The 22,991-nt window shown below is 45.3% G+C and overlaps 1 protein-coding gene across 1 annotated transcript in view; it reads left to right on the top strand.

Moving 5' to 3' along the window:
• The window catches only part of ABCD2 (ATP binding cassette subfamily D member 2), a 197,581-nt gene that overhangs the window by 43,041 nt on the left and 131,549 nt on the right, over positions 1-22,991 (top strand). The window contains exons 5-6 of the mRNA XM_063927090.1: positions 1,917-2,011; positions 16,580-16,725. Coding sequence (XP_063783160.1) covers positions 1,917-2,011; positions 16,580-16,725 — 241 coding nt within the window. The remainder of the gene's footprint in view (positions 1-1,916; positions 2,012-16,579; positions 16,726-22,991) is intronic.

Genomic DNA, 22,991 nt, shown 5'->3' on the forward strand with positions numbered 1-22,991 from the left:
TTATTAAAAAAAAATTCATCTCCTAGTTAAAGTGACTTCATCCATTGTTGGGTTTGTGCGTTCTGAGATCCAGGGACAAAAAAAATTAAATTTTTTGTCGTTATTTGAAATATGACCACATACAATACATTTAAATCAGCACATCAAGAGGTAACATTACGGCCAAAGCAGGGCTCCATGCTGCGCTGTGCCGCCCCCGAACCATCCACTGATCTATGGATAAAAGCCTATGTTTTTAGAGTGTGGGAGAAAACCCATGCATCCATGGTGAGAACATACAGACTCTACACAGTGTAAGGTCTACTTACAAAGGATGGAAGACCCTCCCACTGGATTCCACAATCCTTTATACATTCACACACACTAAAACAATCACACCCAGGTAATGCAGCTATATATGTAAAGCTGGGCATACACTATACAATTAATGGGCAGATAATCTGTGGTTGGGATGAAAACCTGGTAATGGATGAGAGTTACTGGCAATCGACCATTTGCTACCAAACACTGGAAATTGGACAAAACCTGTTGTCTATACAAATTGGTTAAATCACGGACAGGTTTTAGGTTTTGTTCCTTTGCTGTAAGAAACAGCAGGATTCTTAATCCTGTCTGCCCCGGGATCCGGTCTTTAGGTCGACAGTAAGTAGGTCGACCACTATTGGTCGACAGTAAGTAGGTAGACATGGTTTCTAGAACGACATGTTCTAGGTCGACATGACAAAAGGTCGACATGAGTTTTTCACTTTTCTTTTTTTTCCTTTTTTTTCCTTTTTCATACTTTACGATCCACGTGGACTACGATTGGGAATAGTAACCTGTGCCGAGCGCAGTGGTAGTGGAGTGAGGCACCTTGCCCGAAGCATGGCGAGCGAAGCGAGGGGACACGGTGCACTAATTGGGGTTCCCGGTCACTGTACGGAGAAAACAACACTAAAAAAGTAAAAAAAACTCATGTCGACCTTTTCTCATGTCGACCTACTACAAGTCGACCTAGAGTCCCTGTCGACCTAGAAACCATGTAGACCTACTTACTGTCGACCAATAGTGGTCGACCTAGACACTGTTGACCTAAGTCTAATCTACCTAACATACCACACCCGTCTGCCCCTTTTCCTAGGGAGCAGTGAGTCCTGTTTTGAACATTAGAACATGGTAAAGTACCATCTTTGCCACAACAGATAGTCCATGACTAGGAATTGAACTCATGACCTCAGTGCTGTGAGGCAGTAATACTAACCACTACACCATCCGTACATCAAAGTTGCCATTTCAGTATTATATAATCAGCATGTTAGAGGGGCACAATAATGAGCAATTAGATTAATAGACACATATTATGTATTATATTACATTGACAATATTAAATGATTGCTAATAGTGGCAATTCAAATATATTTATGATTGGAAAATAGTTGATATGTTATGCTGTTATCATTTATAGTGACATAAAATATTGTATGTACCAAGCTATAAGTAGTGGTGGGGGAGAGAACAGACTGTTCTCAGGAACTTAAAAACTAATTAAATGACAAAAATAAAAAAAAATAAAAACTTTTTTACATCAATACTATACAGTAGTATACCTATTATGCCAACTCTATGTGTAAAATAGAAAATAAAGTTAAAGTGCCAGATGTAATGACTTGTGAGATGGCCGGAGCTCCGAGACTCCGGCCGAACTCGTACGTTTATTTAAAGCAGCAAACGTTTACAAGGCAAAATCAACCAGGTTTTACCTTGTAAACGTTTGCTGCTTTAAAAAAAGGTACGAATTCGGCAGGAGTCTCAGAGCTCCAGCTGTCTCGCAAGCCATTACATCCGGACCTTAGTGTCTTTTTTTTTTAATGCACAATTGAGCACAAATGAAATTAAAATAAGAATGTTGCCTTTGATCACTACATTTTCTGTCACAGGCAAAGTGATCGATGTTGATCACGGAATCATCTGTGAAAATGTTCCTATCATTACACCAAATGGAGATGTTGTGGTTTCTAAGTTGAATATAGAAGTAAGTAAAATGTCCAGATATTAACAGCAATAAAACTATAACTTTATGACATGCACATGCCTTGTAGATGTGCACATTTCATCATAGATTGAACAGCAGGGGACATTGAGCCTGATTCAGAGGTGCTCTCAGTTGGGAGCGATAATCTGTAAACAGTGCCCTTACTGCACACGCATGACAAACAGACTGCGATGGTTTGCACATTTGCATACGACATTGCTATTAGCTGAAGCGGCTTATGCGATTCCCAGGCGGTTTAAGGCGGACATTGCAAGGTAACCTAAAGTTGAGGTGGCATGGGCGTGTTTCAGCTGAATGACCATATTTTAAGAAAGTTATAAAGGAGTCTCTGCAACAAGCAAAGACTGCTCAAGGGGTCACTATTGCGACTGATGGTACGTTAATGATGGCGAGATCTGATCCACCAGCGCACTTGAACAATGCTCCTGTAAGAAAAGTGGACATAGCAGAGCTTGCGCCATCACATGAAAGTACACAAGCGGAATGGTCACGTTTTTACATATTTTTGCACTTAATAATGCGTGAATAATTGTAGCCGTGCATGAACTGTGTGCACCTCTGAATCAGGACTGTGGGGGCTCACTGTTTACACACCAGAGTTCCCTGGTCTGCTTTACATTAGAGCGGCGCTGCTTTTTCACTTCAGGAGTAGCTCCCGGCCAGCGCAGCTTTTGCGTGCTGGCTGGGAGCTACTCGTTACTGCCCGGGATGCAGCGGCTGCGTGTGACGTCACGCAGCCACTGCAGCCCGCCCCCCGTGCGGTCTGGGCACGCCTGCGCTGGCTGGACCGCGCCCACAAAATGGCGGCCGCCGCGCCGCCCCCTCCCGCCCAGCGACCACCTCTGCCTGTCAATCAGGCAGAGGCGATCGCTAGGCAACGTCAGCCGTCGGGTGTCAGCCATGCGCAGGCGAATGCGCACTTCTGACCTGATCGCTGCGCTGCGATGAACGGCAGCGTGTAATCAGGTCAGAATGACTCCCGTTGTGTCACATAAACAATTGTTATATTGAGAAAGACAACAGATGTGTTGTTGGGACACATATAAGATGTTATTGCTTCTTATCCAGTGATACCTCAGCTTTCCTGACATGTAATACAGTACATCCAATGGAAGGCCAGACCTCTTGCACATCTCCTCTGTCTCCTTAAAAAATAATGTAACAGGATTTACCTTTTAAATGATTAATGGCTCAAATATATCATTGCAATATTGCAATTACAGGGCTTATGTAGAATGGGGTGTTTTTTGTTTGTTTGCGGAAAACACAATTCTACACTTCGTACCTTCTTATACTTCTGTATGCAGAGTCAGTGGCATCTTACGGTTATGACTCCTTAAACTTGCGGATATATATACTAAAGTGCAGGTTTAGAAAAGTAGAGATGTTGCCCATAGTAACCAATCAGAGTCTTGTTATTTTTTAGAATGTACCAGATAAATGACTGCCAGAATATTATTATGGACAACACCTCTTTTTATAGATTTGCATTTTAGTAAAATTACTGGGAGAGAAGGAACAAGGGAGAGAAGGGGCGGCCTAATGTAGGCCAAGTAAAGTAAGGCCGTGTTTTCATAACTGCAACTTAGTAAGACCTGGATGCAGATGCATATATGCCTGACCAGAGCTTACGTATGCTGGGGGACTGCTGCAAGAATTTACCACTTAATTCAAATGAAGTTCTACTTCTGTTTTGTATTTGTGTCTGAGTTTAATTATATTTTATATGTTAAAAGTAAAAATTGTGCTGTGCATGTGCAGTACTGCAAGGTCGGTTGCGTTACGGTATTAGACTGTCAGTGATTGGCAATCTGATTCCATTTGAGCTGATGTCACCACCATTGTTGGAAAGGGATGGTGCAGGCTCTCCTTCCGAGGATGGCCATTTCCTGGCCTCTTGGTAGGACCTGCATCAGTTGGCTTGTCCCCTATCCGGCTGAAGGTTTTGCAGATAATCCGATACTGCATGCAAGGATGCAGCTAAGATCAGTAATGCATGCAGGAGGTGTGACGCCTCCTGCTTCATTACCATAATAGAGCAAGCAGCAGCGATAGCCTCTTCATCCACATCTAAATCAGGCCCACTGTCTCTACACTTTCTCAGTGCCCTCTTGGTGTGTAAGTATACACACTTGTGACTCCTGGAATAAATGTGGTGCACATGCTAGTGTGGGACAGTTGGATGCATTGTGAGATAAATGTGCTTTATACTATGTGCATGTTTCCCTGCTTATGATCAAGATGCTGACTTTTGCTTTTATTACTAATTTAGATACAGGCTTTACATTTCATTTCTTTTGGTGTCAACCTGAGTCAGTATGCAGATAGACTATACAGGGTATATTTACTGGGGTGCGGGTTTTTAGAAGTGGAGATGTTGCCCACAGCAACCAGATTCTAGCCATTATCTCCTAGAAGGTGCTAGAGAAATTATATGTAGAATCTTAAAAATCTGCACCTTAGTAAATATAGCCCTATGGGTGCCACAGTGAAAAGTTCTGCATTTTGATGGTTAATAGCTGAACATGCACTGCAGTATAGAGCCTGCTTGGGAATAACGTTATCACAAAAACAGTGAAATGCAGCCCTAACCAATGGCTGAAGGAAAAATGAAAGCTTCACTTTTTTACATTTTTCATTTAGTAATTCTAGAGGCATAACAATGATCCTAGAGCGAAAACTAAATCAACAGCAGAATAACCTAAACCGAAAATATATAGTATTTTGCAATAACCAAGGCCAAATCCTATCCCATTTTCAAGGTTGTGGCATGACAGCCCAAAAATATCAGATGTGTAAAGAGGAATGAGTCAAAATACCTCTAGACCAGGCATGAAACTCGTTGCCCTCCAGCTGTTGTGAAACTACAAGTCCCAGTATGCTTTGCCAGGAACCTTCCACTGATCAGCTGGTAAAGCATGCTGGGACTTATAGTTTCACAACAGCTGGTTGTCACAACTGAGGGCTGGTGCTGACCAGGGGAAGCCTCAGTTGTAGGGGCTGAGGTGTATGTAAACCTGGGTGGCAATATGGAACTCAATATGGAATGAAATGAGCCATCTTGGTGAACCGGTCAACTACCACCCAGTTTGTATTATACTTGTTACACTCGGGAAGGTCCGTAACAAGGTCCATTGATAAATGAATCCATGGACGGTGAGGAACAGATAGAGGAACCAGTTGCCCAGCGGGTGATTGGTGAGGTACTTTGTGTTGGGCACATTTGGGGCAGGATGCAACAAATTCTGTAATGTCCTTTTTCGGGGTCAGCCACCAGTATGATCTGGAAACGAACTCTTAAGGTCTTCTGGATGCCCGCGTGTCCGGCGAAGCCAGAGGAATGTGCCCATTGCAAGAGCTTCCTTCTGAGAGCCGGTTTTACGAGGTTTTTCCCTGGCGGGGGCGTAGAGTCCATCCTCACTACGGAGAATGCCACTGGATCAATAATGTAATGCGTGTCAGTAGACTCAGACTCATTTTCTTGCTCCCAGGAGCGGGAAAGGGCATCAGCCTTGCGATTCTGTGACCATGGACAAAACTGAAGTTTGAAGACAAACCTGGAAGAAAAAAAAAGTGCCCACCTGGCTTGGCGAGGATTGAGACATTGAGCGCCCTTTAAATACAGGAGATTCTTGTGGTCTGTCAGAATGGTGATGGTATGAGAAGCTCCCTCTAACAAATATCTTCACTCTTCCAGAGCTAGTTTGATAACCAAAAGTTCTTGATCGCCAATGGCGTAGTTGTCCTCAGCAGGAGAGAACTTTCGTGAGAAGAAGCCACAAGGATGTAAGTGTCCGTCATTGGCTCTTTGCGACAGGACTGCGCCTACTCCAACGGAAGAGGCATCCCTTCCAGGGTGAAGGGCGAGCTGGTGTCTGGCTGTCTCAAGACTTGAGCAGAGACGAACTTTTGTTTCAAAAGATGGAAAGCTCGAGTAGCTTCCTCAGACCATTTGGAAAGATTGGCACCCTTTTTGGAAAGGGCTGTGACAGGCGCCACAATAGTGGAAAAGTCTCGGATAAATTTCCTGTAATAATCGGCAAATCCTAGGAATCTCTGGATACCCTTGAGGGTTGTAGGTATCGGCCAATCTTGAATATCTTGAAGTTTCTCAGGGTCCATCTCTAGCCCAGAACCGGACACAATGTAACCTAGAAACGGCATGGATTTGACTCAAAAACACACTTTTCCAGCTTGCAATAAAGATGGTTGACACGGAGATGGGACAGGACCTCCATGACCCAGAAGCGATGTTCCTCCAGGTCATTAGCGAAGATGAGGATGTCATCGAGATAGACCACAACATGACGATAGAGGATGTCTCGGAAGATTTAATTCACCAAGTGTTGAAATACAGCTGGAGCGTTACTGAGTCCGAAAGGCATGACGAGGTACTCGTAATGACCGTCACGGGTGTTAAATGCGGTCTTCCACTCGTCACCCTTTCGGATCCGGATGAGGTTGTAGGCACCCCTCAGATCTAACTTCGTGAAGATGGTGGCCCCACTGACGCAGTCGAATAGCTCAGTGATGAGAGGCAGAGGGTACCGATTTTTCACAGTGATGTCGTTCAAACCATGGTAATCAATACAGGGCCGCAGAAGAAGAAGAAGAAGCCTGCTCCAGCTGGAGAGGAAGAAGGCTGGATAAACCCTTTAGCCAGGTTTTCTTTGATGTATTCTTCCATGGAATGAGTCTCTGGTAACGACAATGGATATATGCGTCCCCGAGGTGGAGTCTTCCCCGGAATGAGGTCAATAGGGCAATCCCATTCCATGTGAGGGGGAAGAATATCAGCAGAGGACTTGCTAAAAACATCTGTGAAGTCTTGATATAGAAGAGGCGAAATATCTGAAGACTTGGAGGAGGATGTACAAACTGGAAGGACTTTGGAAAGACAGGTCTCAGAGCAGGAGGAACCCCATGCCAGGATATGTGTAGTTCTCCAATCAATTTGGGGATTATGAAGACAAAGCCATGGAAGGCCTAGAAACACAGGATGAGTGGCCTTTGGGATCACCAGGAAGGAGATCAGTTCAGAATGAAGAGCTCCTTCCTTCAGACGGATAGGCAGGGTCTTAGAGGTAATGACTGCATCGGAAATCCTGCTGCCATCCATGGCAGTCAAGGATATGGAAGACGAAAGTCTCTCAGTGGGTAGGGACCACCGCTTGACGTATCTCTCAGTCATAAAGTTCCCAGCTGCTCCAGAGTCTAACAGAGCAATGAGATTCCTAGTGCACTGGGCCACTTGCAGCGAGACTGGGTGGTTACAGTCATTTGAAGAAGGAGAGAAGTTCATTACTCCTAGCCGACCCTCTCCTTGGCGAGCTAGGACTTGGAGTTTCCCGGACGCTTGGGACAAGCGTTGATGACATGAGAAGGTGCAGCGCAATAGAGACAGAGATGTTCGGATAGACGTCTTCTACGCTCTGCCGGAGACAGACGAGAGTGACCTATTTGCATAGGTTCATCCTTGGGCGGAGATGGCTGACAAGGAGGAGGAGTGGTAGGAGTCTTAGGGAATGAAGACCTTCCTCGCTCAATTGCCCTTTCACGGAACCGTAGGTCGACCTTAGTGCAGAGAGATATGAGCTCGTTCAGCTTTGAAGGTAAGTCTCTGGTAGCGAGCTCATCCTTGATACGTTCGGACAAGCCATGCCAAAAGGCTGCATGAAGAGCGTCATCATTCCAGGAAAGTTCAGATGCCAGAATCTGGAACTGTATCAAATATTGACCGACTGTACGGGATCCCTGGCGTAACCGGAGGATTTCAGAGGAGGCTGATGTCACACGACCTGGCTCGTCGAAGATGCGCCTAAATGTTGTCACAAACTCTGTATAGGAAGACAGCAGAGCATCTGATCTCTCCCATATGGGTGATGCCCAATCGAGGGCGGTGCCACTGAGGAGGGAGATGATGTAGGCAACCTTGGTGCGGTCAGTTGGGAAACTGCCAGGCTGTAACTCAAAATGAATCTCACACTGATTTAAGAATCCCCGGCAGGCTTTTGTGGACCCATCAAATTTAGCAGGTGTCGGCAAGTGGAAACGTGGAGCAGAAACGGGTATGGTGGGTGAGGTTACCACCGCAGGTACTGTAGTCAACACACTGGATGACCCTGGATAGCGGATAACATGGCCTTGTGCAGCCTCCTGATGTTCAAGACGGGCTGCCAGTTCTTGCATCGGCCTGGTCGCTTGGACCTGGTCTCCGGCCGGATCCATTGGGTCAGTGCTTACTGTCACAACTGAGGGCTGGTGCTGACCAGGGGAAGCCTCAGTTGTAGGGGCTGAGGTGTGTGTAAACCTGGTTGGCAAGCTGGGTCTCTTAGACATGCAGATGAGCTTGCAGTACCGATGCCCGAAGGCGTGACCACAATACCAGGAGTAAAATGAATGAGTTTTTATTTAGCACAGTTCAGATGGTACATCAGCAGTTGCAGTAGTCAGATATGGTAAATTAACAAATACAGTACACAGTTCCAAAGACTGCAGTAGTAGTTGGAATATCCTTAGGTGTGGTATTTGCAAGGAGATAGTCTTGGAAGACTAGGAGATGGAAAGACATTTACCAACACCCTCCCGCTGAATAATGAAATAGGAGGCAGGAACTGACCAGCTGGTGTTATACTGAGGCTGGATGTACTGTGGAGTAAATGATACAGGTGGACTGCCGGGTTTGCCGGATAGAACCGGACCAGGTGATGAACTGTGGAGAAGTGCAGGTAAACCAGTGTAACAGGAGAAAAGTTAAATGACACTGGTGATGCTAGAGATCGATGATTATTAAGAATCGATGACGGAGCATCGATGGTATTTGGAAACCGATGGCGGAGCACCAATGGTATCAGAAGACTGGACACCGCTGGAAGCCAGACGCTGGAAGCCGGTGTTAGAAACTGCCATTCGCAGGGTGCAATGAGGACATATGCAGAGTCAGGCTGCACCGCAAGGTGGTAACTCGTGCGGGTCTCTGGTGGAGTGAAGACAGGAGCTGGAAATACCTGGAGCTTAGCAATCAACCACAAGGAGCAGAGACTGGATACACTGGGTATGACAACCAAAGCACTGACAACTTCCTGGTCCAGGCACAGGATATTTATACCTGCTGTGAGGCAGGCATTGGCTAATCAATTATGCAGAGTTCAGCAGTGCAGCGGATAGGTGCAGAGATAGCATGTGACTGGAAAAACATGGCTGCGCCCATGTTTGGCATTTGGAGGGAAAGTCAGTTTGTGAAATCATGTGGAGAAATGACAGTAATGGCGGCGGAGGCCGCGGATGGCAGGATACGCCATATTTGGTTATTAGCACACTGGATCCACGGGGATGGCGGCAGAGGGCTGGAGGCGCCATTAAAGGATTTAACAAATCAGATTTCTGAAACTGCTGTGACAGCGCTGTGGGATCGCAGGGAGGAAATGTGAAGTGAGGATATCTGCCACGCAGCTGGGATCCGGCCCTGGAACGCTGAGCCAGCCTCAGGAGACACTTGAAAGGTAAATAATGGCATCCAGTTACCTGGATCGTGACACTGGATGACCATGAGTTTGACATGCCTGCTCGAGATTAATCAACGAGAAAAATCCGGGAGAAGTCACTACTGTTAAAATAGGTGCCACAGCATAATAAATCTAAAGATTCACACAAGTTTTCCAACAGAAAATGAATACTGGATAAATGTGTTCAATAAAAGTACAACAAATACAAAAAAGAAATGCATGGATAAAGATAAGTGTGTCTTACAAGCTTTAGCAAACATCCACACTGTAGCAGTAGGTCTAGGGGCACTTGATAAAATACGTTTTACTTGTAACAAAGTCTGGAACACTCTATTTCCAAAATCAGTGGGTGTCTTCAGAACATAATTACAGAGTAACCAAATAAAATTACACATAATTAGAATACATTTACATATAATTTACATGTAGATAGCTGATTCCAATCAAATGTGCTAATTAGTATTTAATTTACCATGCTTCCCAAATATCACTGTGGTGGTTTGGAACACAGAGTAAACCTTCAATATTGTTAAAACTTTCTTTTATAACATTTCATACATCCTGGACTAAATATACCATCTGAGCTCTAGAGGTTTCAAAGACACACATGCAGTTCTCGGCAGAGACCTGAAAGCTGCAAATTACGTAACCTTTTTTAGTTTTTATTTGTAGCAGTCACCTTGCATGTGAGCACATGTATGTATGTATGTATGTATGTATGTATGTATATATATATATATATATATATATATATATATATATAATATAGAAAGAGAGTCCTGTACTCGCATCAAAATTCCAGGATGGGTGCTATCCCAACAGAACAGGTCTGCTGAATCTATAGATGTCCACGAAGGTGGCGGGCGCACTCTCACACATATTAATGTTCACAAACTTTGTTGAATATCCAATGTTCTTTATAGCAGCCTTCATAAATCGACGTTTCGATCCTTCCACAGGATCTTTTTCAAGAAAGGCAGTACGATATCATATTTCAAAATGTGCAATCGTTAAACAATGCCTAAAAAGAATACAAGAAAGAGAAGAGACTCAGCCTCCCAGGCCCCTTGATGATGGCAGAAAAACTATGTGGACCGGGCTTCAATTACCCTGTGCACATAGTGACTATAATCTATCTAGTTAAAATGTTGCTTAATGAAACACCTTCAACCATAGTGTAATAAAACACCCACGTGTTCAAGACAGCCATGTTAGTCCCTAAAGGTATGCACAGTTCTTTACAACCAAAGGTATCTCAATCCACCATGTGACACACTGGTGAAAATGCTGGGAGGCTGAGTCTCTTCTCTTTCTTGTATTCTTTTTAGGCATTGTTTAACGATTGCACATTTTGAAATATGATATCGTACTGCCTTTCTTGAAAAAGATCCTGTGGAAGGATCGAAACGTCGATTTATGAAGGCTGCTATAAAGAACATTGGATATTCAACAAAGTTTGTGAACATTAATATGTGTGAGAGTGCGCCCGCCACCTTCGTGGACATCTATATATATATATATATATATATATATATATATACTGCTCAAAAAAATAAAGGGAACACTTAAACAACACATCCTAGATCTGAATGAATGAAATATTCTTATTAAATACTTTGTTCTTTACATATTTGAATGTGCTGACAACAAAATCACACAAAAATGATCAATGGAAATCAAATTTATTAACCCATGGAGGTCTGGATTTGGAGTCACACTCAAAATTAAAGTGGAAAAACACACTACAGGCTGATCCAACTTTGATGTAATGTCCTTAAAACAAGTCAAAATGAGGCTCAGTAGTGTGTGTGGCCTCCATGTGCCTGTATGACCTCCCTACAATGCCTGGGCATGCTCCTGATGAGGTGGCGGATGGTCTCCTGAGGGATCTCCTCCCAGACCTGGACTAAAGCATCCGCCAACTCCTGGACAGTCTGTGGTGCAACGTGGCGTTGGTGGATGGAGCGAGACATGATGTCCCAGATGTGCTCAATTGGATTCAGGTCTGGGGAACGGGGGGCCAGTCCATAGCATCAATGCCTTCGTCTTGCAGGAACTGCTGACACACTCCAGCCACATGAGGTCTAGCATTGTCTTGCATTAGGAGGAACCCAGGGCCAACCGCACCAGCATATGGTCTCACAAGGGGTCTGAGGATCTCATCTCGGTACCTAATGGCAGTCAGGCTACCTCTGGCAAACACATGGAGGGCTGTGCAGACCCCCAAAGAAATGCCACCCCACACCATTACTGACCCACTGCCAAACCGGTCATGCTGGAGGATGTTTCAGGCAGCAGAACGTTCTTCTTGGCGTCTCCAGACTCTGTCACGTCTATCACATGTGCTCAGTGAGAACCTGCTTTCATCTGTGAAGAGCACAGGGCGCCAGTGGCAAATTTGCCAATCTTGGTGTTTTCTGGCAAATGCCAAACGTCCTGCACGGTGTTGGGCTGTAAGCACAACCCCCACCTTACGTCGGGCCCTCATACCACCCTCATGGAGTCTGTTTCTGATCGTTTGAGTAGGCACATGTACATTTGTGGCTTGCTGGAGGTCATTTTGCAGGGCTCTGGCAGTGCTCCTCCTGTTCCTCCTTGCACAAAGGCGGAGGTAGCGGTCCTGCTGCTGGGTTGTTGCCCTCCTATGGCCTCCTCCACGTCTCCTGATGTACTGGCCTGTCTCCTGGTAGCGCCTCCATGCTCTGGACACTACGCTGACAGACACAGCAAACCTTCTTGCCACAGCTCGCATTGATGTGCCATCCTGAATGAGCTGCACTTCCTGAGCCACTTGTGTGGGTTGTAGACTCCGTCTCATGCTACCACTAGAGTGAAAGCACCGCCAGCTTTCAAAAGTGACCAAAACATCAGCCAGAAAGCATAGGAGCTGAGAAGTGGTCTGTGGTCACCACCTGCAGAACAACTCCTTTATTGGGGGTGTCTTGCTAATTGCCTATAATTTCCACCTGTTGTCTATTCCATTTGCACAACAGCATGTGAAATTGATTGTCAATCAGTGTTGCTTCCTAAGTGGACAGTTTGATTTCACAGAAGTGTGATTGACTTGGAGTTACATTGTGTTGTTTAAGTGTTCCCTTTATTTTTTTGAGCAATGTACATACATATATATATAGTGGGGCAAAAAAGTATTTGGACAGCCACCGATTGTGCAAGTTGACCCACTTAAAAAGATGAGAGAGGTCTGTAATTTACATCATAGGTACACTTCAACTGTGAAAGACAGAATCTGAAAAAAAACAAAAACAGGAAGTCACATTGTATGATTTTTAAACAATTTACTTGTATATTCTTGTGGAAAATAAATATTTGGACACCTACCAAGCAGCAAGATTTCTGTCTGTCACAGACCTGTTACTTCTTTTTTAAGAAGCTCTTCTATCCTCCACTCGTTACCTGTATTAATGGCACCTGTTTGAACTGGTTATCTGTATAAAAGACACCTGTCCACACCCTCAAACAGTCAGAATGCTACCTCTCCACCATGGCCAAGACCAGAGAGCTGTCTAAGGACACCAGGGACAAAATTGTAGAGCTGCACAATGCTGGGATGAGCTACTCGACAATAGGCAAGGAGCTTGGTGAGAACAGATCAACTGTTGATGCAATGATTAAAAAATGGAAGAAATACAAGATCACTGACAATCTCTCTCGACCTGGGGCTCCATGCAAGATCTCACCTCATGGGGTCTCAATGATCTTGAGAATGGTGAGGAATCAGCCCAGAACTACACAGGGGGACCTGGTCAATGACCTCAAGAGAGCTGGGACCACAGTCACAAAGGTTACCATTAGTAACACACTAAGTCGGCATGGATTGAAATCCTGCAGCGCCCGAAAGGTCCCCCTGCTTAAGCCAGCACATGTCTAGGCCCGTCTAAAGTTTGCCAGTGACCATCTGGATTATCCAGAGGAGGATTGGGAGAATGTAATGTGGTCAGATGTGAGCAAAATCAAACTTTTTGGTATAAACTCCACTCACCATGTTTGAAGGGAGTAGAATGATGAATGACATCCCAAGAATACCATACCCACTCTGAAGCATGGGGGTGGAAACATCATGCTTTGGGGCTGCTTTTCTGCAAAGGGGACAGGACGACTGATCCGTATTAAGGAGAGGATGAATGGGGCCATGTATTGTGAGATTTTGGCCAAAAACCTCCTTACCTCAGTAAGAGCATTGAAGATGGAACGTGGCTGGGTCTTCCAGCATGACAATGACCCCAAACACACTGCCCGGGCAACTAAGGAGTGGCTCCGTAAGAAGCATTTCAAGGTCCTGGAGTGGCCTAGCCAGTCTCCAGACCTCAACCCAATAGAAAATCTGTGGAGGGAGTTGAAAGTCTGTGTTGCCCGGCACCAGCCCCAAAACATGACAGATCTAGAGAAGATCTGCATGGAAGAGTGGGACAAAATACCTGCTACAGTGTGTGCAAACCTGGTCAAGAACTACAGGAAACATTTGACCTCTGCAGTTGCCAACCGAGGTTATATTACAAAGTATTGAGTTAAACTTTTTGATTGTCCAAATATTTATTTTCCGCAAGAATATATATATATTTTTTTCCCCCCCAGATTCTGTCTCTCACAGTTGAAGTGTACCTATGATGGAAATAATTACAGACCTCTCTCATCTTTTTAAGTGGGTCAACTTGCACAATCGGTGGCTGCCCCACTGCATATGTGCATGTATGTGTGTGTGTGTGTGTGTGTGTGTGTGTGTGTGTGTGTGTGTGTGTATGTATATATATATATATATATATATATATATATATATGGGTTGAGTATCCCATATCCAAAATGCTTGGGACCAGAAGTATTTTGAATATTGAATTCTTCCGTATTTCGGAATAATTGCATACCATAATGAGATATCATGGTGATGGGACCCAAGTCTAAGCACAGAAAATACATTTATGTTTTGTGTACACCTTATACACACAGCCTGAAGGTAAGTTTAGCCAATGTTTATAATAACTTTGTGCATTAAACAAAGTTTGTGTACATAAACACAATTCAAATATGTTTCATATACACCTAATACACACAGCTTGAAGGTCATTTAATACAATATTTGTAATAACTTTGTGTACTAAACAAAGTTTGTATACATTGAGCCATCAGAAAACAAAGGTTTAGCTATTGCAGCTCATAATATTCCGTATTTTTTAATATTCCGTATATATTCAAATATTTGGACATGGAATACTCAACCTGTATGTATGTGTGTATGTATGTATGTATATATATATATATATATATATTTATATATATATTTATTTATATATAAAAATAATTCAAGCAGCTGGGTAAACACTGGGGTTAATCCAATTGCGGGTTAAGACTGCAAGCTGCCATTGCAAAGTTGTGGTGATGCCAACAACGTCACCGCATCTCGCACCCCTCACAGCCCAACCTTACCCCAAATCTGCATAATTTTGTACGCAAGCCTATGAATAAAATTGTGCAAGTCCAAGCTGCCGTAAAGTGAGGTTGTTGCCGCACAATCTCGCGAGGGCAAGAACACCATCTGCAATTGGATTCCCCCCACTGAGATATATATAATTCGTAGAGTCAACAAACTATGTATATCGCTAAGTGCATCGGTTTGTGTGTATTGCCGATGTCTGTAAACAGTGTTGTTTACAGACAGATCCCTTCAGTTCTGCAGCACGGTGAAAGCCGTGTACTGCTATATCTTGACTGCTATATCTTGTAGATATAGCAGTATATCTAAAAATGGAGTTAGTAAAGGTAGTAAAGACCTGATGACACGGAGTTTAAACATCACATTTCCAAGTAGTGTGATATTTTAAACTCAGTGCCATAAGGTCTTTACTACCTCCGTTTTTAACGTTGCCATTTTTTTGGGGAATTAGGGACACACTTTGTATTGACCCTTAAGGCCCGTACACACTGGTCGATATATCGGCCGTTCTCTTGAACGGCCGATACATCGCGGGACCGTCGGCCAGTGTGTACGGGCGATACGTCTGTGAACTCCGTCGTTCACAGACGTATCGCGTCGGCCGCGCAGCACAGCCGACAGCCAATATATCTAACGATATATTGGTGCGTCGCTGTGTGTGTACGGGGCGGTCGTCCGTGATTGACAGCTGAACTGGGCGGGTGTGTGTACACGCCCGCCCAGTTCATGACGTCAGTCCCCCGACGGATCGGGCTGTGTGTATGCACAGCACACTGCCCGATCCGTACATAGATATATCTGCAGATCAATTGATCTGCAGATATATCTAATAGTGTGTACCCACCTTTAGGCTTGCTTTGTTTTGGGCGCTTTTATGGTTATCGTCCAAACACTTTCCGCATATTAGTACATCTGCTTTTGTGTATATGCGACCGACCTGCCGAACCGTTATTCTTGATGCAGCCGACAATGACATCACAGCTGGATGGGCGAATTTAAATGCCTTCCCAGCAGTGATGTCTGCCCAGACATATCTAGCAGCTGATTGGTATGTGTATGTGTGTAGCTTGTTCAGCAGGACAGTCGGCCGGCTGGTAGGTTGGTCGGGTATGTACACAGCCTAATGTACAACTTTTTGCTTAACTGGTTTTGGAACCAAACATTGTTGAAGAAATGCAGTGGTTGTTCATTTGGATGCTGTCATTCCTACAACACAAGTTCCTACAAAGTAACTGAAGAAAATAGTTGAGCAGCAGATTTGTCTCCTTGCATTTTGGAAAGTTTGGGGTCTTAGTGGGGTGACATTCCATTTGATATATATTGTTATTAATAGAAAAATGGGCCCACCATATGCCAAAATTTGCCAGCTGCCCACCTCCTTCTCTGTAATACTTTCCTGAGCCAGCGCTACAGGATTCTCCTCTCCTGGTAGGGAGTGCCATTGGTGGGTATGGAATGTTGATCACAGGACATGCCATAGCCGATTATTATTATATAGGTATTGTTTTTTTTTTTTTTTGTCAAATAGTAAATGCTTTAATTACTGCATTGCACATGTTTGACAGGTGAGCATATCTGACTTACTTTTATGTTTAGGTGAAGGAAGGGATGCATCTTCTCATCACTGGCCCCAATGGTTGTGGAAAAAGTTCCTTATTCAGAATTTTAGGTGGCCTGTGGCCAGTTTATGAAGGAGTTCTATTCAAACCTCCACCAGAGAAGATGTTTTACATTCCCCAAAGGTATGTCAAAAGATTATCTGTTGCTATTATCTGTTATTTTAAGCCTAGTACAGATGGGGAGATTTCCTCAGAGATGTGTGCTGAGCGATCTATCAGTGACCGCTCAGCACACATCCCCCCCCCACTTAGCACAGCGCGATGTGTGCTGAGTGAGGGGGGCGCTCATTTCACCCAGCGGTGAAATGAGCGATGTGCTCGATCGTACCGGCATGCATGCCAATCTAGCACCGGCGATAGTGACACGTGGGGCTGTGCATCGCTTTCGCCGGCACCCCTATACATAGAGTGATGTGTTCTTAATTTCTAAGCAATCTAGTCAGATTGCTTAAAAATTAAGAGAACATCACTCCGTGTGTACCCCCCTTTAGTGTTTTGTTAGGTGAGTGTTTTTTGTAAAATGATTAAGACTATATCTACATTTTTGTGTTAAGGTGGTACACACGGAGAGATCCGTGCTTAAATTCTAAGCAATCTGAATAGATTGCTTAGAAATTAAGCACGGATCTCTCCGTGTGTATGCCCATAATGATAGCGATGCGCGGCGCTACCGCTGACTCCAGATTTGGAATCTAGCACATCGCTCATTTTACCGCTGTGTGAAATAAGCGTCCCCCGCTCAGCACACATCGCGCTGTGCTGAGCGCGGGGGAGAGATGTGTGCTGAGCGGTCTGTGCTAAAATACATATAATCATTCATTATGGCAAATATTGACTTCAATGGACCTTTAAACAATTTGCTGTGTGATTGATGAAATCTTATTATATGCTCCCTATATTAAATGTATATATCTACCTGGTAGGATTGATTTGATGAATTTTTATTTTTTTTTATAATTAATTTAGTGGCTAGTCAGTAAAATGGTGAAAAATTGATGAGCTTGTTTAATCAGCCTTTTAGTCACTTATATAATTTAGATATACTTACCAGTTTGGATCGATCCAGAAAAAAGTTTCACAATCACAAGTATTTATTCTGCCATGTCTAACATAACAACGGTACTTTGAAGGACAATTGGACAATGACAAGATAAACATAATCCATATCTGAATGACATATGTACTTGAATCTGAGGAACTTATGTATTATACATGATACAGGGTGACATTGGCGCCGAACGGGTATATTTACAATAGCATTACCAATAAGAATAAATATCTAATATGCTAAACGAGTAAAATCCGAGTCTTTAATATGCACATAAACTAACAAGATTAGGGGCACCGAAGGATGGGCTTTCAGAATCAATATCTTAAACAGAACAAACGTATAGGTATTTGTGCATTCAGATGAAGGGGCACCAGGATTTAGCAGTGTCCGGGAACGCGGCGCTGTTAGTAGCCGTTACCATGGGGATCATGACACTCCGTGATTGGCTACACGGGTCATGTGACCATGAAGACGGCACGGGGATTGGCCAGTAACTGCATGTGACCGGGTAACCCATACGGATTGGATGACAGGGAGAGCTTAAATTTCATTCCAGGAGAGGCATTCGGGTTCAGTCCTGACAAAGCTGTCAGAGTAACGGCGGGACACGTGTGTGGGCAGCGTGTGTCCGCGTGTTCTCTATGCCCTTGCTCTATGATAGAATTGAATGTTTAGCCAGTCTTGACTCTCATGCATAGTTAACTCTTACAATCTTTGAGCACCGAACAGCAGGCAGATGATCATATCAAATTGTAGAGATCTGTATTCCTGTGTGTTAGGTAGCCATCTCAGTGAGAATGTAACCAATGCTACATCAAATGTCAGCCGCTCCAATATTATATTACAAAGGGATAGCAGCTGCACTAATTTACTAAATATGCGCTGTGCATTTATGTCAGTGATTTAGGAGTGGTATGAGGCACCTGTGGTAACAATCAATGGGCACAAATGCAACAAATGTTTCAAAGTTAACTCTCCAAGCCACCTAGTGGGTATGTGGATACATTTATGATACAGTCTGATGAATATTAACACAACATATGTTTCAGTATCTTGTGCAGCCACACAGTGAATGTACTGATCTCATAAGGATTGTTTAAATTACAATAAGAAAATCTGTACTTGAGATCGTCATATTTGAGAATACATAGTACAGATCAAATAGATACGTATATTTCCAGTCATGGCAATATAGCCAGTGGCACAGGAAAACAACCTATAGGCACAAACAGAGCCGGCCCTAGCCAATTTGATGCCCTAGACAAGATTCTGTCTGGTGCCCCCCCCGCCTCCCAAGGAAGATAGTGGACGACTGGGAGAGGGACCAGGACAGATGGGGCAGGTGAGAGGAGTGACAGGAACACAACAGAGGTGACAGGGCAAGGTCAGAGGGGATATGAACAGGGCAGAGAGGTGATAGTGCTGAGACAGAGGGGACAGGGGTATGACAGTGGGGAATGGGACAATACAGTGAGGATAGTACAGAGGTGATAGGACTGAGGGAACAGGACAGTGATAGGACAGAGGTCATAGGACCAGGACAGGGAGGACAGGAGAGCGGGGTGACAGGGACAGGACCACGGCAGAGGTGATAGGGACGGGACAGTGATGGCAGAACAAAAGGCAAGCCAGGATAGAGGTGACATGGACAGGGCTAGAACACATGTGTCAGGACCAGGACAGATGGGACAGGAGAGAGGAGTGACAAACACAATATGATGACAGGGCAAGGTCAGAGTGGATAGGGACAGGACATAGGGGACAGGAGAGAGGAGTGACAGGAACACAATATGATGACAGGGCAAGGTCAGAGTGGATAGGGACAGGACACAGGAGAGAGGAGTGATAGCGCTGACCTATTCCTGGTGCTCTCCCCCCTCAGCTCACATCTCACCTGGAGGAAAATGACTTCTAGGCGCTGGTGCCCGAACCCACGTGTCTGTGTCCAGCTCTTGCACGGGGTAATCTGGACACTGGCTGGGTGATGCTGCAGGCAGTTCCAGCTCGGCAGCCTGTGGTCGGGATGGTCTCAGCAGGCAGCTCTGGGATGGCAGCCTGTAGTTTGTGGGTCATCGGGTAGCGCGACCCTGAAGGGCACAGATGGAATGTCTGGCCACTCATCTCAGGAGGAGGGGGCGGTAGCGAGCAAAGCCGCTGCTAGGGCCGGTGATCAGGGAGCCCACAACACTACGGCGGTTGACAGCAGGGACCTTCTGGCGGCGGCTACCCGCATCTGGAGGGCCTCCCCTGTCATCAATGATTAAAATACAAAAAGATACATATGACACATTCTGTGTCATATGTATTTTTTTTATATTAATCTAATCATTTTAGATGATTAAACTAGTTTGGGAGGCACTGATAGCTAGTGCCTCCCACTGACAGTGGGAACGGGGACAGAGCGGGGGGCAGGGCCAAACACTGGGCTGTACAAGCCCATGTAAAAAAACACTGAAAGCGGCACTTCTACAAGTGCCTCGCTGGCAGGGAAAGCACGCCCCTGCCAGCGAGGCACATGTGATTGGACAGCGGATCCAGTGCTGGATCTGCTGGTCCAATCACACAGTGGGACAAGGAAGGGACTCATAGCTCTCCCTTCCACCACCGAGTACCTGATGATCTGCAGCTGGAAGAACCGGCGCCCAGAGCCGGCCCTAGCTTCAGCTAGGTGCTGGCTCAGCTACCACTACTGCTCTGTGGGGCACCCAATGTTCAGCGCCGCTGGCGGCTCTGCTCTTGCATATCTGAGCAGAGCCGCCTGCTGTAGCACCAGAGAGGGAGCGGAGTGTGTGTGTGCACTCCAGATGCGGGTAGCCGCCGCCAGAAGGTCCCTGCTGTCAACCGCCGTAGTGTTGTGGGCTCCCTGATCACCGGCCCTAGCAGCGGCTTTGCTCGCTACCGCCCCCTCCTCCTGAGATGAGTGGCCAGACATTCCATCTGTGCCCTTCAGGGTCGCGCTACCCGATGACCCTACAAACTACAGGCTGCCATCCCAGAGCTGCCTGCTGAGACCATCCCGACCACAGGCTGCCGAGCTGGAACTGCCTGCAGCATCACCCAGCCAGTGTCCAGATTACCCCCGTGCAAGAGCTGGACACAGACACGTGGGTTCGGGCACCAGCGCCTAGAAGTCATTTTCCTCCAGGTGAGATGTGAGCTGAGGGGGGAGAGCACCAGGAATAGGCCAGCGCTATCACTCCTCTCTCCTGTCCCCTATGTCCTGTCCCTATCCACTCTGACCTTGCCCTGTCATCATATTGTGTTTCTGTCACTCCTCTCTCCTGTCCCATCTGTCCTGGTCCTGACACCTGTGTTCTAGCCCTGTCCATGTCACCTCTATCCTGGCTTGCCTTTTGTTCTGCCATCACTGTCCCGTCCCTATCACCTCTGCCGTGGTCCTGTCCCTGTCACCCCGCTCTCCTGTCCTCCCTGTCCTGGTCCTATGACCTCTGTCCTATCACTGTCCTGTTCCCTCAGTCCTATCACCTCTGTACTATCCTCACTGTATTGTCCCATTCCCCACTGTCATACCCCTGTCCCCTCTGTCTCAGCACTATCACCTCTCTGCCCTGTCCATATCCCCTCTGACCTTGCCCTGTCACCTCTGTTGTGTTCCTGTCACTCCTCTCACCTGCCCCATCTGTCCTGGTCCCTCTCCCAGTCGTCCACTATCTCCCTTGGGAGGCGGGGGGGGCACCAGACAGAATCTTGCCTAGGGCATCAAATTGGCTAGGGCCGGCTCTGCCTATATACTGTGTGAGACTGTGGCTGTATCTGCATATTAAATGCTACATACAGAATATAGGCATGCTGCATATCATTTTACTCAGCAGAAGCTGCTGATGCCCCTAGGCATACCAAATGCCCTAGGCAATTGCCTAGTTTGCCTATGCCTATGGCCGGCTCTGGGCACAAATGCAACAAATGTTTCAAAGTTAACTCTCCAAGCCACCTAGTGGGTATGGGGATACATTTATGATACAATCTGATGAATACTAACACAACATATGTTTCAGTATTCTGTGCAGCTACACAGTGAATGCACTGGTCTTATAAGGATTATTTGAACCACAACAATAAAATCTGTACCTGAAATCGTCATATTTGAAAATACACAGTACAGATTAAATAGATATGTATATTCCCAGTCATGGCAATATAGCCAGTGGCGCAGGAAAACTGATAAATTCTTAATTCCTATTACTAGAGGTGTTTTTTCCCTCCAGGGATACGACTACTGTGATTAGCTGACCATAACAGCAATCTATTTTGTATATCATAAATATATCAATACTTGAGAAGTAAGGGAGACACTTATCTCCCGCTATACACTATATACCAGAACTGTATCTATATTGAACTTAATTAAATTTACATATTGTGCTCACCATCAGCCAAATTAAGTTGGCGAACATCACTATTGATTTCTCTGACGTCCTAGTGGATGCTGGGAACTCCGTAAGGACCATGGGGAATAGCGGCTCCGCAGGAGACTGGGCACAAAAAGTAAAAGCTTTAGACTAGCTGGTGTGCACTGGCTCCTCCCCCTATGACCCTCCTCCAAGCCTCAGTTAGATTTTTGTGCCCGAACGAGAAGGGTGCAAGCTAGGTGGCTCTCCTGAGCTGCTTAGAAGTAAAAGTATTACGTGACAATGTCAGCACTTTGCAAAAAACTGTTGACGACATGAGACAGCCGACAAATCAATTAGTGCCTGTTCAGGCGTCTCAGACACCGTCAGGGGCGCTAAAACGCCCGTTACCTCAGATGGTCGACACAGACCCTGACACGGATACTGAATCCAGTGTCGACGGTGACGAGACAAACGTAATGTCCAGTAGGGCCACACGTTACATGATCACGGCAATGAAGGAGGCATTGAACATTTCTGACACTACAAGTACCACAAAAAAGGGTATTATGTGGGGTGTGAAAAAACTACCAGTAGTTTTTCCTGAGTCAGATGAATTAAATGAGGTGTGTGATAAAGCGTGGGTTTCCCCCGATAAAAAACTGCTGATTTCTAATAAATTATTGGCACTATACCCTTTCCCGCCAGAGGTTAGGGCGCGTTGGGAAACACCCCCTAGGGTAGATAAGGCGCTCACACGCTTATCAAAACAAGTGGCGTTACCGTCTCCTGATACGGCCGCTCTCAAGGAACCAGCTGATAGAAGGCTGGAAAATATCTTAAAAGGTATATACACACATACCGGTGTTATACTGCGACCAGCGATCGCCTCAGCCTGGATGTGCAGCGCTGGAGTGGCTTGGTCGGATTCCCTGACTGAAAATATTGATACCCTGGATAGGGACAGTATATTATTAACTATAGAGCAT

The sequence above is a fragment of the Pseudophryne corroboree genome, chromosome 6 (assembly GCF_028390025.1).
Source record: "Pseudophryne corroboree isolate aPseCor3 chromosome 6, aPseCor3.hap2, whole genome shotgun sequence".
Lineage (NCBI taxonomy): Eukaryota > Metazoa > Chordata > Amphibia > Anura > Myobatrachidae > Pseudophryne > Pseudophryne corroboree.